We start from the raw sequence: 16,366 nt of genomic DNA, 5'->3' as shown, positions 1-16,366 counted from the left end.
GCTTCCACAGGGAAGAGAGAGGAATGGGATCAGGGAGCTCAACTGTATTTTTAATATATATTTTTTTCTTAAATTGGGTAATAGGGTCATAGGTCCTCATTATATTGTTGTCTGTACATTTTTGTGTGCCTGAAGTATTTTATAATTTTAAAAAATCTGAGGTTGGAAAAGAGTCAACCTTTGCAAGGCTGTTTGATGAGGGAATTCTCGGGGGTCAGTTAAGGGGCAAAGAACAAAGGTGATTAAAACATTGCCAGTGGGTCAGAGCGGGGGATCAAGGCAGAGTGCCTGATGAATTCAGGACAGCTGGATCTGGGAGAATTAAGACTGAAAATCCAAAGATCTACGGCTGTACTTCTAAACATTTTTCTGTCCCCGATACACCTGAGGGACAGATGCATACCCATCAGTAGTAGTAATTTTCTATCTGGTGGTTTCCTCTACAGAGTGAGGAAGAGGGAGGCGGCTCCCAGGCTGGTCCCTCCACCCGGGGCTCCTCCACAGCTCTTTCTACAGAAGCTCTTGCCCACCATGCGGGTCTCAGCTCAAACATCAATTTCCGGAGAGGCCTTCCCTGATCTCCCAACACACTCCCCGCATTGTTATTCTCCGTCACGGCAGCTTATTTATTTTCTTAATAGCACTATTCACACTCTGTAATTCTTTTTATTGAGCTTGCATATTTGTCTGTTTCTACCACTACAACTTAAGTCCTGTGAAGGAGGGAAGGTATACATCTTACTTTCCGTGGAATCTCCAGGACCCACCACTGTGCTGGGTATACTGGAGAGGGTTAATAAATATTCATGGCATAATTGTGTGCGTAATAAATGAGAAAAGAAACACAAGTGGTCAGATACAACTTATTTTTCACAAGCTGCTTCCAAATGATCACCTCTTCATCACAAACCCGTTTTTGGTAAATTTCTTAGGATTTTGTCAAGGATTTCTGTCCACTTCAGGGTTCTATGCTTTTTTTGTAGCTCTTCTTTCTCTCCTTTGGGAATGTGACAGCAATCACATGTCTCTAAGACTCTGGCACCGCTTCCATTCTCAGTGGTCCCTTAACAAGCACCTACAGTAGTTTGGGGTCTGACAGATGACCCTCTTAGAATAACAGTGCAGGGACAAAAGCAGTGGTTCTCAAACTTGACCAGGCATCAGCATCACCTGGAAGGCTTGTTAAAATAAAGATTGCTGGCTCCATTCCCAGGGTCTCCAATTCCACAGGTCTGGGATAGGGTCCAAGAATTTGTATTTCTGATAAGTCCGCAGGTGACGTTGATGCTGCCAGCCCAGGGACCCCACTTTGAGAACCACAGGGCTAGAGGAACCAACCAGCAGACGGTCAGGAGGCCCAGGATCAGGTCCAGCTGAGCTGACCAGGTCCAGCTGAGCTGATCAGGTCCAGCTGAGCTAGCAAGCCAAGGGCAGAAAGACTGGGTCAGTGACCGGACCGATGAGCCATGAGCCATGAACCATGAGCCATGAGCCATGAACTAACAGCCTGTTAGAACCAGTAGGGACCCTATGGTCCACTGAATCCATAGCTTTCATTTTACAGGCAGGACAACTGAAGCCCAGGGAAGATGAGACTTGCCCAAGGCTGGTACTAAGTGGATGGCAGGACTGGGGCTGGAAGTCGGGTCTCCTGACTTTCGATCCAGTGCTCTTTCCAACACAGTGGCAGAGTCTTCCCAGGATGGTTTTGAGTTGAGCAAAGCTAAGAGTTACAAGCAGAAATAGGACCCACTGCTGCCTGATCACTGGCTGAAGCTTTAAAAAGCTTTGTTGGGGCAGCTCTGTGACTGGCATCAGTACCCTTGCTGAGGGTACTCACCCACTTCAGGGGGAGGCTCCAGGAAGACTGGTGTTGCAAGGCCTTGATAAGTACTTGAAATTCCTTATGGGGTCTCATTTTGGTAATTTTGTTTCCCGGGCTTCCCAAATGATGTCAGTGAATGACAGAGTTTTCTCCTATCTCCAGAAATCAAGGCATCGCTGAACAGATGCATTGTATTTTTTGAGGAGATAGTTTTTAGGAGGGGCTATTTGAGGAGGGCATCATTTGATTTGGGGCTACCTGACCACCACAGGTCATATTTTAACGAAGTGTTGAACCTAACGTCATCAGTGCTTCATGAGGCTGGCTGCTACTTGGGGGATGGGAGGGAGTGCTCAAAGTCCCAAGACCATACCTGGGCCCCTGGAGGGAGGTGACTGGTGGAGGGAATCCGTGGGAACTGGTTTTCTCGGCACTTCAGTCCTGCTCAGACACTCACCATAGAGATAAGGTCATATCTGTAATGCCTACTTGTATGGGACTTTACATTTTTAAGTTCTAAATTTCATGAGACAAAACTCAACATGATTATAACCAACGTATAGTCACATTCTTGGGAATTAATAGTATGCTAGGAATTATATTTCTTCTGAAGAAAGTGAAGTATAAGGGGGAGACTAACGTCCCATTGATTCCAGAAGAATCTTTTGGAATCAAGAAATGATGTCCTGATTCAAAACTGGATGCCCCCGGTTGCTTGTTACTCTTATTTAGGCAATGTCTCCATATTTCTGTGATTCACATGTTCCTACACATCTGTCACCCTCTCCACGTGTGTTTACTTGGGATGCCATGTTCTCTCCTGGCGGGGGCAGGGGGCGCTCTCTACACAGTGGACAAATAAAACTTGGGTTTCAGGACACCAAACAACACTTTACCAAATAGCTAACCTTTCAGAAACATCACTAGTATTGTTTACTATTTTTTCCCCTGCCCATCTTTGCAGCTGATTATCACTATAATTGGGTGGAATTGAGATAAAGTCAAGAAGCTGGCAGGATTAAAAAAGAGTGCATTGGCCACACAGCTCTCAGAGAAGCTCTGAAGGATGCTGACCACTGCTGACACCTCTTCAAGTACATTGTCATGAGTGCTCTTGTTGCTTCTAGCAAATATCCCCTTAGTAAGGAAATAAAATTGAGAAATAAAGAGATCAGCTACTCCTTTTTCAAAATTTGGGAGATCCAAAGAAAAGTGTGAGAGGATATACACCAAACAGCAAACAGTGGTTCTTCAAGGGAGGGTGGAAGTGGCAAAGTGGGGGAGCTTTCATGTTTTCCATTGATAAATTTCTGTATTGTTTGTCACAACGGGCAGGGGCATGCACTCTTGGGTGCTCAATAAATATTTGTGAATTAGTGAGTAGAGTAATTTTGAGACATGAAAACTATATATAGTATAATCCTAATTTTATATAAAATATAACAAACATATATCAAAATGTGATACTATACCAATACTAGTTTTCTCGTGATTGTAGGTGATATTTTCTTTATGCCTTTTGTGCATTTCTGTATTTTTCAAATATTTGTCAGAAATGTGTATGACTTTTATTTTTTGCCTTTTACAAACTACACGTGGAGTTCATGGATTCTTTAGCAAAAAGCACGATTCATACATGGATAATATGTAGATTAAAATGTAGATGTCTCCTTCTGCCTGCTCTCTGCCTCATCCCACATTACACTTCCATGAACCTGCCCAAAGCAACTCCTGCCAACAGCCGGCGGTGAAACCTCTCAGCCTCCTTCCTTGCGTTTACATCGCCATGTTCAGAAATCAGCTGAGATGCCGTTGCCTCAGAGAAACCCTCCCTGTTTGGTTAACGTACAAAACCTACCCCTGACCCCACATCACCTACCTTGTTTACTTTCCCCACAGCTATTGGGGCTGTCAATAGTACCTGTTTATGTTTGCTTATTTACTTGCTTAGTTGGTCTTAGCCCACCAGATTGTAAACTCCATGAAGAAGGGACCTTGTCTTGTTTAGCAATGTATCCCCAATGCCTCGAGTAGTACACGGTTCACCCACAGTCAGAGTTCAGTAAACATTTGTTGAATCAATGAATGGAGGAGAGGAGTGAATAAATACACATAGAAATCTGTGTTTATAAAAACAACTGGGATTATACTGTAAGTATTGCCCTGTGAATTGCTTTTTTCTCAGTAAATACTATGTCGTGGAAATGTTTCCAGGCCAGTAAATAGAGGTCTACCTCATTCTTTTTAATGGCATCATAGTATTTCATAATTCATTCAATCAATACATAATTCACTTATTCAACCAACAAATATTTACTCTGTGTCCTCTATCTGCACAGTTCTAGGCTCTGAAGATACAGCAGTGAACAAAATTGAATAAGTCCCTGCTCTCATTCTAATGGGGGCAACAGATAAAAACTGAATAAATGAAATCCATGTGTTAAGAAGATAAACAAAGCAGTGAGAAGGGCGGTAGGTGAGAGGCAGGGTGTGCTATTTTAAACAGGCGACCAGGGAAGGCCTTGCTGAGCAGAGATGCTAATTAAGTGAGGGTGTGACCTGTGAGACACCTGGGAGGAGCATCCCTGCGGTGGGAAGAGCAGGCTTCCTGAGGAGGTGGAAGAAGAAGGAAGTCAGTGTGGTTAGTGCAGAGAAGAGGATGGAGAGGTGGCACCGGCCACAGCACGCAGGCCCTCGTAGGGAGGGCCTGGCCTGGCATGTTTGTATACTCTATGAAAACTAGAAGAGAGGGCAAGAAAGGAAGCAGGGAGAAGAGCTGGAGAGCTGCAGAGTCCAGGCAGGAGACGGTGGGGCTGGTGTCGCGGGGTTCGAGTGGTGGTGGTGGAGGCATTGAGACGTGTCCATGGAATGTGCTGATGGATTAGATGGGGGGTGTGACAGAAGGAGAGGTGTCAAGGATGTTTCCAAGTTTGGCCTGAGCAACTGGACGGATGATACTGCCATTTACCGAGAGGCACAGTGTACACACACTCCACTGATTTACTCAACTGTCTATTGATAATATTTTGGATATTTCTCTATGTTAGTTATGGACTTGGAAAACCCAACATATTTTTTTTTTAAAGATTGATTGATTGACTGATTGATTGATTGATTGCTATGTTGGGTCTTCGTTTCTGTGCTAGGGCTTTCTCTAGTTGCGGCAAGCGGGGGCCACTCTTCACCGCGGTGCACGGGCCTCTCACTATCGTGGCCTCTCTTGTTGCGGAGCACAGGTTCCAACATATTTTTTTTTTAAAGTGGGACAACAGAAAATGGAAACATGCAAATAATATGGCATTCTGTAAGTCGAGTGTGCTAATAAAGTACACTAGCTTTAACTGAAGGAAAACAAAAACCTAATTCCTTACCCTGATCATGAGGTTAACATTCGAATATTTCCAAGCAGATTTAAGCAGCTTGATTGTTTTTCTATCTATACGGCTAGCTGCATAGAAAATTCTGAAATACACCCGAGAAAACATGTCAGTGGAGGCTTTCAGTGAAAAGAGATTCTCGCTGTGCAAATCCACAGAGAGGTGTGCCTGGGAGAAAGGGCTGTGTTCCTGGTGAAGGGGGAGCTCGTTTACAAATATGGAGGCAGAGCGGCAGGACCAGGCGTCTCGCGAGACTACTTACCTCTTGTTCTTCAAGAACCAGCAAGTCCTGTCAAATGAAGTTCGAAAAGTTATGTCCATGCTGAATGGTGGTCATTTTATGTTGACTTTTTGTGAAAGCCAAGCTTCAGTCTACTGACATTGACACCACTTTTCTCCCCTTCGAAGTGCTTAAAATATTCAAATTTAGCTCTACAGATTTTTATACAATACCTGGTCATTTAGGAAAGGCATATTATACCACAACTATCAGGAAACAAAGATGATCCATAGCAGTGGGAAGAAACACACAGATACCTAGGTTTCTCTAACCACTTAAAGCTAGCTTATCATATGCGGCTTCTGGGAAGATTTTGCCTGAGAAAAATGTTACACAGAAGGGCAGCAGAAACAGACAAATAACATTTTAAAACAGCATCAGCCACCTTCCCACTTTTGGTGGAAAGATGCCTTCTTTAGAGTGCAGTTGGTTTATTTTCTGTTTACCTTTTGGATCCAGTGATTTGTAAGAACTCTTTTCCCTACACCGGAAGCCTGTTGCTCAAGCCTTCCTAAGGGAAATCTACAGACACCTGATGACAGCAGGGGAACTACTGCTGGTAAGTTGCACACACACACACACACACACACACACACACGCTTGGATGCTCACACCCACAGAGGATGGAGGGAAAGCTCATGAATGGAAGGGAGAGTGTGAAAGTGTCTTTTGTTTGGTGAAAAACAGGCATAGAGTTATGATATAAATAGACAGAAGGTTGCTGTATCTCGTTTTCTTGTCCTGTCTCATTTTGTGGGAGAGAGAAAGCAGATAAGGATGGCCAGGCAGGGGTGACCTCTCTGGGCAGAGGGGATCTGCTCAGCAGCAAGATGCAGAAGGAAGCATCCAAAAGGCTCGTGGGTTTTGGCCCCAGTGTCTGGGGGTCCAGGCTCCAAGAAGGAAAGGATTGAGTATGATAACTGGTACAAATGAAGTAATAAGGACACACTGGTACTGAACTTATAATTCTAATTTGTTTTTAAGGTGGCTATAAAGAACTACTATTAAGCACAGTATGGCTTAAAGTTGCTTAAAGTTTAACCTAACACAACCATTTTTGCCTCAGTTCCTTCTGGGGTTGAGTCAGGGTACAAATACTATTTTAAAAATTAAATTAGAACAAAAGACATGGGAATTCACAATTCTATACATTTCTGGTAAGCTAAGTTGAGAGCCAGTAACTTATTATAAAAGCTAACTGTAGGGCTTCCCTGGTGGCGCAGTGGTTGAGAATCTGCCTGCCAATGCAGGGGACACGGGTTCGAGCCCTGGTCTGGGAAGATCCCACATGCCGCGGAGCAACTGGGCCCGTGAGCCACAACTACTGAGCGTGAGCGTCTGGAGCCTCTGCTCCGCAACAAGAGAGGCCGCGATAGTGAGAGGCCCGCGCACCGCGATGAAGAGTGGCCCCCACTCGCCGCAACTGGAGAAAGCCCTCACACAGAAACGAAGACCCAACACAGCCAAAAATAAACATAATAAATAAATAATAAATAAAAATTAAAAAAAAAAAAAAGCTAACTGTATCGTGAAGGTATGCACACAAAGATCGCTCATGCTTCCATCCATCCTTCTCATACTGCCTGAATTATTTCCCTAAAAAGCAGATTTAAGCATGATGCTCCTTTGCTTAAAGATTCTACTGGCTCCCTGCTGTCTCCTGGATAGAGTCCAACCTGCCTCTCCAGCCTCTTCCTGTGTCACCCCACCTGGCATGCCAACTCCTCGAAGCTCAGCTCTAACACACAACTGTCACACCATTAGTGATGGCTGTGTTTATACGTTTCAAGGGGATGATTTCAAAGTGAAACTGATTGCAACTGCAAGACAAAAGTTTGGCTGACATTTTTCTGATGGACTGTTACCTAGTTTATGACTCTAAATTTTTTTTCTCCCAAGGCGTACTGCTTTCCCTTAACAGTAAGTCCTAAGAAAACAGGACAGCTTTCTGGACATCTTCTATCCTCTGAATTTCTGAAAATGACAGACTCCCAGCCTCTATCTTAGACTGATTGCATCAGAATGTTGGGTGGGAGGTTCTCCATGATGAGAACCACTGGTGATTCTGGTTGGGATCCTAGGCTAAGAATCACCGATGATTCGTCAGTTCTAACACTGTGATCAAATTTATACAATTATGAAGCACAAAATTCTCTGTTACCTTTTGTATCTCAGGATGAAAAATTTCCCTGGGGCCTTTCTCGAATTTGTCCAGATTCATGGCACTGAAATAGAATGGACAGAGTGAGCCGCAGTGTGGTGGAAACTTAAACAATGTGGAGCCAGTCTCAGGTCTTCAGGAAAGCTAAGTATTATCTCCTAGAAAATCATAGCTGGATTCCCTGAAGGGCCACAGGAGGTACAAACCAACAAGGAGTGATCAATGAAGGAACATACGCGAGTAACCAACCGCAGTGGCTGTACCCTGAGCACACTCACAGAGTAAGAGAGGGAGGGGGGAATTGAGAGCATCTGTTTCAGGCAACCTTGACTAATCTCCATGATTCTTACTTTTATTTACTAAAAAAGTGATTCACTGACATTTACATAGCAATTAATGATAAAATGAAATGTAATTAAGATGACCTGACGTGTCTTTCTTCCTTTGGCAATTCCTCTCCCACTTAGGGCAAAAGGCTGTCCTTAGCAGGATTGTTCTTTTATGTTTTGCTTTGGACAAGCAACGTGAATTTCCTTGAGCTAAGTTCCTCTAGAGGTAAAACAAAGAAATTGGACTAGACGATGTCTAAGGCCCCGTTCAGCAAGAATCCTCATATTTGTAAATGAAAGGTAAAAACAATAGCTAATATTTACAGAGTATTTACTATATGCCAGGCACCCTGCTAAATGCTTTACATGGATTATCTCATTTAATCTCTATGAGGCAAGTACTATTTTATCCCCATTTTAAGGATGAGTAAATTGAGGCTCAGAAGTTAAAGAAATAGTCCAGGATAACAATGCTGTGAAGTAGTGGAGCCATGATGTGAACTCAGGCTTATCTGACTCCATAGTATTTATATTTTAATTTCCTTTTAAGTTTCCAAGTTCATGATTGTAACAAACAGATAAAATATTTTCTTCTATTGGCAGCAACTGCAGAAGTTTTAATCTTCACATCTTTAAAAATACTCTCTTGCTGCAGCTTGCTCTGGCTATGAGTGGAGGACTGAAAAGTGAAGGCCTACTCAGACAATTAAATGAAATTACAACTCAGTGAAATCCCTGGTCTTTAAATATACAGAAAAAAGGAGCTGGAGAAACTTCATTTTAGAAGAAGAAGAAATAAGGATTCACAGAAATTTAAGCCAATATAATTCAAACTATTGCTCTCAAAGCAAGTTAAGATTTAGAAGCAGCAAGATACTTCTGTGCTCAAGAAAAAGGTTAACCTCTGCACTGATGCCCTCTTAGCTCGGGCTTCAGACTGGCCAGGAGAAAGATCAGGGGGCCTAGAGCAGAGGGGAGAAGGTCTGCAATCTGAAGACAAAGTCAAGCTTGAACGTGAGATATGAAATGTTTTACTTCTTAATCTCAGGACCCTTTCATCAGCCAATTGCAATCCCTAACTGACAGTCAAGTTTGTCACTCTAACAGACATTCTGGCAAGTATGAGTCGTGGGTGGGAACATCAAAAACACCACCTCCTGCCACCACCTAGTTGCAGATGAATAAAGACTAAATCACCAGGCCACCAGGATAAGGTCTCAGACTCACACAGGATGGCATTGGTGATTGACAGCTCAAGCCCTGGCATCACACGAACCCAGGTTTAACTCCCGGCTCTGTGGTTTACCAGCTGTGAGATCTTTGTCAAATCTCTTCATCTCTCTGAGGCTCCGATTCCTCCTATGTGGAGTGGTGGTAGTAATAGATCTACTTTACAGAGCTGATTTAAAGATTCCCCAAGAGAATGCTTGTTCAGCATTTAGCACAGCGCCTGACAAACAGAAGCTACTGTTACTACGATGTAACATCTTAGCTGGTGACAGAGCAACAGGCCGACCTGCGTGGTGGCATTCCCGAGGGGAGGCTGCCACCCGACATGGGGGAGAGATGAGAGGGAGGTGGAAAGATGGGGGCACGAGAGGCAGCTGAGCACCGAGCAGCGAGTGGTTCCTTCCATTCATTTAACTTTCTGTTGGTGAAGAATAAGCACGTTCTTCTCAGAGAAGCATTTGCTGACATCTGAGTTTCTATTTCAAACCAGAAAAATGAAAGGAAAAAAATTTCTTGATTTTCTTTACAAAACCAAAATATTTGCATGCGTGCCGGAAAAAAGAAGCAGGCGATGCATGCAGAACACAGATGCTTGAGAGCAAAGCTCGGAACCAGCCAGACCTGGACTTGTGCCTCAGTCCTACTACACACAAGCTGTGTGATCTTGGCTTTGTCCTTCTGGGCCTCTATTTCCTCATCCATAAAATGGGGATAATAACACTATCTGTCCTATAGGGCTGCTGTGAAGATTCAGTGAGGTAATGCATGTCGAGGGCTTAGCAAAACATTGAGTATAACTCCAAGGTCCAAGGAAATAGCAAGCTGACATCAGAATGATCACAGGAAAAAACCCATTTATGGGTGCCTGGTGTTGGGTTTCTGCTCATTTGTACTCACCTTAAGATGGACTTCACAGAGAGCGTTTTTGTGGGGCTGTAGGGAAGGCATATTTTCTGGGTACCCTGGAAAGTCAAAACAGCAAACCAGTGAGAAGTCTGGCAATTTCCATCTCTGAGAGAGTCTTACCTGGTCATTTAAAAGAAACCCATGTCCAGTCTTTCTCATTTTTCTTCATATATATAAATACATTCTATGTTAGAAAAACTCTTACTGAGGTTCGACAGCATCTTCCACCATTCCCCCCTACCTGGCATTTACGCTTTTCTTTTCTTTTTTTTTTTTTTGCCTTGGGTCTTCGTTGCTGTGCATGGGCTTTTCTCTAGTTGCGGTGAGCGGGGGCTACTCTTCGTTGCTGTGTGCAGACTTCTCATTGTGGTGGCTTCTCTTGTTAGGGAGCACAGGTTCTAGGTGCGCAGACTTCAGTAGTTGTGGCACACGGGCTTAGTTGCTCCTTGGCATGTGGGATCTTCCTGGACCAGGGATCGAACCCTTGTCCCCTGCATTGGCAGGCGGACTCTTAACCACTGTGCCACCAGGGAAGTCCCGGCATTTACGCTTTAAGAATTACTCTGCAACGTCTGGACTGCTGGCTCTGCGCTGTCTCAGGTGTTGCGATAAGCAGATGAGCCGTCTGAACCAGAGGAGAAGGGGGTTTGGTCTCTGAGCCAAGAATTGGATCAGCCTCAAAGATCAGAAGAAGAAAACTGTCTCCACACATTCAACGGGACCCAAATGTGATTCCTCCAGGTCAAAGAGTTTTTAAACTAGAAATCACCCGATTCTTTCAGAGAAGTTTTCATAATGTGTACTTTTATATTTGTCTGTGTTTACTTATTTAAAGTCTGTTTCTTCCTCTCTGAATGAGTACCCATTGTGACCAACTCATAGGAAGTACTCAATCAATACTGGTTGAACGAAAGGGAATGAAGGAAGGATTGCCTGATGGCTCAGTCCCACGTCTAAGCACCCAGGAGAGATGAGGGCTAGTCTCTTTTACAATCTCCAAGAAAGAGACGATACAGATTTATAATTCGCAAAGGATTTATACTACATGCTTATTTAGCAAAAGAGATTGTGACGCAGTCCACGTATAAAATTCCCTTTCTAACTATGACTAATAATAAAATTGGCAGCACAAATAGCTAGAGAAGGGAAAGGACATTCCTTGTAGGAATCAGGCAAGTTTGTTCATGTTTTCGGGACACATCTGCAAACTCATGTGTCCGAGCCCTGAGCAATGGCACGGAGTGGAGTTCCCCAACCTTTTCAAGCCCTTGATCTCTTTTGGCAAACTAAACTTTCACACCCAGGGCCCTGGAGAACTGGGTATTCTCACCCCTACTCTAGGCTGGGGATGAGTATGCCTTCCCAGTTAAGTGTCAGAAGTTGCACCAGGTAGAGCCCTTCTTTTGGATTTTCTACTAGCCAAGGAAATTAAGTTGAGTTTTCTTTTTTTTTTTTTGTAGTTTGCATTCTGCAGATTTAAAAAAATTTCTACATATAAATATTATGATAGGAATATGCATTTTCAAATTCCACATGACCCACCCACTGAAACCTGAGTTACTCCTGCGGCCTTGCTTTTTCACCGGCCCCAGCTTACCTCATACTGTGGTCACCTGTGTGGGATGCCAACCGGTCTAGAACAGGGTCTTGAATCTGACCTTCTTGCTTGTCTACCTTTTCTTCTCACCAAACACACCAAAGGCAGCTTTTAAGAGAAGACCGGGGCAGCTTTGGGGGGAATGTGTGGAATGAGAGAGGGAGGATCCAGCCCTGCCTGGGTGCTGGTAACATCGTCACAAGCTGCTGAAATGGATGTGAAACCCAGGGCTCTTGGGATTGTGGATCTGTACTTTTCTTCACTATAAAGGGGTAAAGCTCTTCCTCCCCGTCATTTTTTTTTTTGTGGCTTTCCAGGGTTGCTGTTCTAGAAAAAACACCTTCCAGTTCTCTGTTTTCAGTGGAACCAAAAAATGCACAGGGAGAGTCAAGTACAAGTGCATATCAGGCAACACTAAGTGAGCAGAGCAGGACACAGAAGTGCATGTCCACATTACCCCATTTAGCGGGTGTGTGTGTGTGTGTGTGTGTGTGTGTGTGTGTGTGTGTGTTTACGGACAGATGTCGAGAAGGACGCTGAAGTGATTATCACTGAGTAGTTGGATTTTGATCCTCTTCTTTTTCACTTGCTGTATTGTCTGGATGGATTTTTTACAAGTGTGAGTCATTTTTTCTCTTTGGGTTTAGAAGGAACACAGCCAGAGATGTGCAAGACAGTTTCTAGCAGGGTTTATACGTTTAGCTGTGTTTCTGTTTAATGAGAGAATGTGAGCTCACGGGGTGGGGCGGGGGGAGGGAGGGAGCGCTGAGTCACCTGCATTGTTGGATTCCCCACAGCCTCCAGCGCTAGCTTTGGGCCAACAGGGGCTCAATAACTGACCCTGACGCAGATGTTCTGCTTTGATGTGTTCATCTCCTCACTGCCCTTCAGTGGGCAGCAAACACCTACCCAGCCCTGCACATAATTTAGGGCCGAGAGAAGAGGCTCTGGATTTGGGCATTGGCACTTCTCAGAAGAAGGGGATTAATGCTCCTTCTGCCCACCCCATGCTGCCTCCACGGTGGTCCTGGGTCTCAATCCCACCTCCCTGACTTCTCTCACCACCCAAGAGTCATCCCCAGAAGGCTCCTGTTTCTCTTGTATTTCCTGTTCCTTCTGTCTGGAACGACCCCCACCCCTCCCCCTACTCTCTATGTGGCTGTTTCCCTTTCATCCTGTGGGTCTCTTTAAATGTCACCTCCTCAGGAAGCTTCCCTGACTATCTCACTTTGGCAGGCCTCCGTATTGCTCGTTCTCTGTCTTCGTTTCCTTCAGAGTGCTCATCACAATTTATAATGTAATACAGACAATATCTTTGGAAATTAAAACAAGCAAAACTTCCCCTTGCTTTTGCCCCACTCTTCCTGCCCCAGTACCTGGCAACCGTCCCAGGTGAGGAAGTGAAGTGACTGTTTTCTGAAGGAAGAAGGTAGGACTGAGAAAATCTCTTCTGGAAGGAGGTAGCAGAAGTGCGACACGGACCCTGGCCTCAGTGGAAGGAGGGAAGAAGGAAGACAGGGAAGCTGAGGGGTTAGGTGTTGGGGCCCTTGATGCCTCCGTCCCGAGGGCAGGCCTGGATAGGGGCAGGGGTGGGGAAGCTGTAAGCACATCAAGGTAAGACCTGGAAGCACCCGGACTAGAGGCTCACTTCCCAGGCATGGCCTTCCAGAGGAGTCCTGAAGTCCAGGCAGAACCTGTCTGAACACAGTGAGGGGCAGTAACTCGGTAGCTTCCAGCATGGATGGCCAGCAAGATTAGAGACCCGAGCCTAAGGCGACGCTCCCGCCTCCTCCCGTGTGACCCGGGGCTGAGAGAGTGCAGCACTTCCGAGAGGCTCGGCAACCAGCAGAGACCTGGGATCAGGTCAGAGCATTCACATGTGCAGTGACTTCACTACAAGGAGCAAACGGCCGGGACCACGGACTTCAGGGACAGGTGTTCTCCAATGACCCCCCCAAAAGCCGGAGGAGACCAGTTACACCTCAGTGGTTGCTCCTCCACAGCAGAAACCAGAAAGAACCCAGAGGGCCCCGTGGGGACCCCAGGCCCTCCTCTCCCACCACCATGAGGTCTCAGAGGTCCTCTCTTCACATACCCAAACATTTACTTCAGGAGAAACAGGGCTAGGGGACTGAAATCGGAAAGGCTGATTATTTGTCCAAAAGAGACAGAGTCATCTGAAGAGAATATTTAAGCCAGAAGAGACTGGAATACTGTAATAGGCAAACATAAAAAAAATAAGTAAAAAAAAATGGAGGGGGCCAGAAAACAGCCTTCCTGGTGCAGAAGATAAGAGGCTTTGGACAAGGCACCAGCCCTTCTCAGTAGGTGACTAAGGAGAAGAGATGATCATGCACTTGGGGAAAACTGGCACCTGTTCTCCAGTGTTATCTTCTAAAACTGACGCTTAAACTTGCTTCAAGGACAGCCATGCTAACGGCAAGACTGACCCCAATTGCAGTGGCATGGGGAGAGGGGTAAGGCCAAAACTTGTCTGCAGGAAATAATTCATGAGTAAGACCTAACTATTTTAGATCAGATTTTTACCTTAAACCTGCTTAAAGAAAGAAAAATTTCTGAAACATAACATAGAAGTTTATATAAATAGAGGCAGCAGAGCACACTGGTTAAGTTGGACTTCAATTCATTAATTATTAATCACTTCATGAATTCATTCAACAGATATTTATTGAGCTCCTTCTATGTGCCAGGCACTGGGCTTGCTGGTGGGGATACTGAGGACAAAGCAGTTATGTCCCCTCTTTTCATGGAGCTCACAGGATAGGGAGAGTGACAGCATGAGTCAAAGAATTACATATAGAATTAGTTATGTACAGTGGTGACAGCTCAGCATGCAGTCCTGGGTTCTGCCTGGTCTGCCACCTCCCTCAGTCATGTCATTTAAGTTCCCTAAACTATAATAACACCTATGCATTTGGAGGACGTACCTGGCATACAGTAAGTGCTCAATAAATGTTAGATTTTATTGTTATTACTAGTACTAGTTTTAATCATCACAAAAAGTTCCTAGCCACAGTTTATTCTGTAGTGGTTCCTGGGAATTCTTTCTGGGCTTTTTGAAGTTGCTACTTTATTGCTATATAGGTATGCATGCATGCAAATGTGTGTGTATGTATGTGTGTATAAAAAATTACTGTTCCTTATGGGGATATATGTATATGTATAGCTGATTCACTTTGTTATATAGCAGAAACTAACATTGTAAAGTAATTATACTCCAATAAAGATGTTTAAAATTTAAAAAATTTAAAAAAATTTTTTTAAAATTATTGTTCTTTTACGTTTATGCTAATTTCTTTTCCAAAAAGAGCTACATAGCAATTTTGATACACTATGTAGCTGAGATAAAAATCAGCATGCAGAGAGGGCAGACAGCAGAAGCAAGAAGAACTACAATCCTGCAGGCTGTGGAACAAAAACCACATTCACAGAAAGATAGACAAGATGAAAAGGCAGAGGGCTATGTACCAGATGAAGGAACAAGATAAAACCCCAGAAAAACAACTAAATGAAGTGGAGATAGGCAACCTTCCAGAAAAAGAATTCAGGATAATGATAGTGAAGATGATCCAGGACCTCGGAAAAAGAATGGAGGCAAAGATCGAGAAGATGCAAGAAATGTTTAACAAAGACCTAGAAGAAGTAAAGAGCAAACAAACAGAGATGAACAATACAATAACTGAAATGAAAACTACACTAGAAGGAATCAATAGCACAATAACTGAGGCAGAAGAACGGATAAGTGACCTGGAAGACAGAATGGTGGAATTCATTGCTGCGGAACAGAATAAAGAAAAAAGAATGCAAAGAAATGAAGACAGCCTAAAAGACCTCTGGGACAACATTAAACGCAACAACATTCGCATTATAGGGGTCCCAGAAGGAGAAGAGAGAGAGAAAGGACCTGAGAAAATATTGGAAGAGATTATAGTCGAAAACTTCCCTAACATGGAAAAGGAAATAGCCACCCAAGTCCAGGAAGCGGAGAGAGTCCCATACAGGATAAACCCAAGGAGAAACACGCCGAGACACAAAGTAATTAAATTGACAAAAATTAAAGACAAAGAAAAATTATTGAAAGCAACAAGGGAAAAACGACAAATAACATACAAGGGAACTCCCATAAGGTTAACAGCTGATTTCTCAGTAGAAACTCTACAAGCCAGAAGGGAGTGGCATAATATACTTAAAGTGATGAAAGGGAAGAACCTACAACCAAGATTACTCTACCCGGCAAGGATCTCATTCAGATTCGATGGAGAAATCAAAAGCTTTACAGACAAGCAAAAGCTAAGAGAATTCAGCACCACCAAACCAGCTTTACAACAAATGCTAAAGGAACTTCTCTAAGTGGGAAACACAAGAGAAGAAAAGGACCTACAAAAACAAACCCAAAACAATTAAGAAAATGGTCACAGGAACATATCGATAATTACCTTAAACATGAATGGATTAAATGCTCCAACCAAAAGACACAGGCTTGCTGAATGGATACAAAAGCAAGACCCATATATATGCTGTCTACAAGAGACCCACTTCAGACCCAGGGACACATATGTGACTGAAAGGACTGTAAGTCAGGGGATGGAAAAAGATATTCCATGCAAATGGAAATCAAAAGAAAGCTGGAGTAGCAATAA

General features: G+C 43.9%; 1 protein-coding gene across 4 annotated transcripts in view; it reads right to left on the bottom strand.

Moving 5' to 3' along the window:
- GARNL3 (GTPase activating Rap/RanGAP domain like 3) overlaps window positions 1–16,366 on the bottom strand; it is a 155,203-nt gene that overhangs the window by 48,992 nt on the left and 89,845 nt on the right. For all 4 annotated transcript variants that reach the window (XM_007194660.2, XM_057549099.1, XM_007194661.2 and 1 more), the window contains 3 exons: window positions 10,100–10,164; window positions 7,644–7,707; window positions 5,465–5,491 (listed from right to left, as the gene is read on the bottom strand). In XM_007194660.2, the coding sequence (XP_007194722.1) occupies window positions 5,465–5,491; window positions 7,644–7,707; window positions 10,100–10,164 (156 nt within the window). The remainder of the gene's footprint in view (window positions 1–5,464; window positions 5,492–7,643; window positions 7,708–10,099; window positions 10,165–16,366) is intronic.

This window comes from Balaenoptera acutorostrata, chromosome 6 (assembly GCF_949987535.1).
Source record: "Balaenoptera acutorostrata chromosome 6, mBalAcu1.1, whole genome shotgun sequence".
Taxonomy (NCBI): Eukaryota; Metazoa; Chordata; class Mammalia; order Artiodactyla; family Balaenopteridae; genus Balaenoptera; species Balaenoptera acutorostrata.
The sequence above is the reverse complement of the archived record's forward strand: the minus strand, read 5'-3'. Positions and strand labels throughout refer to the sequence as shown.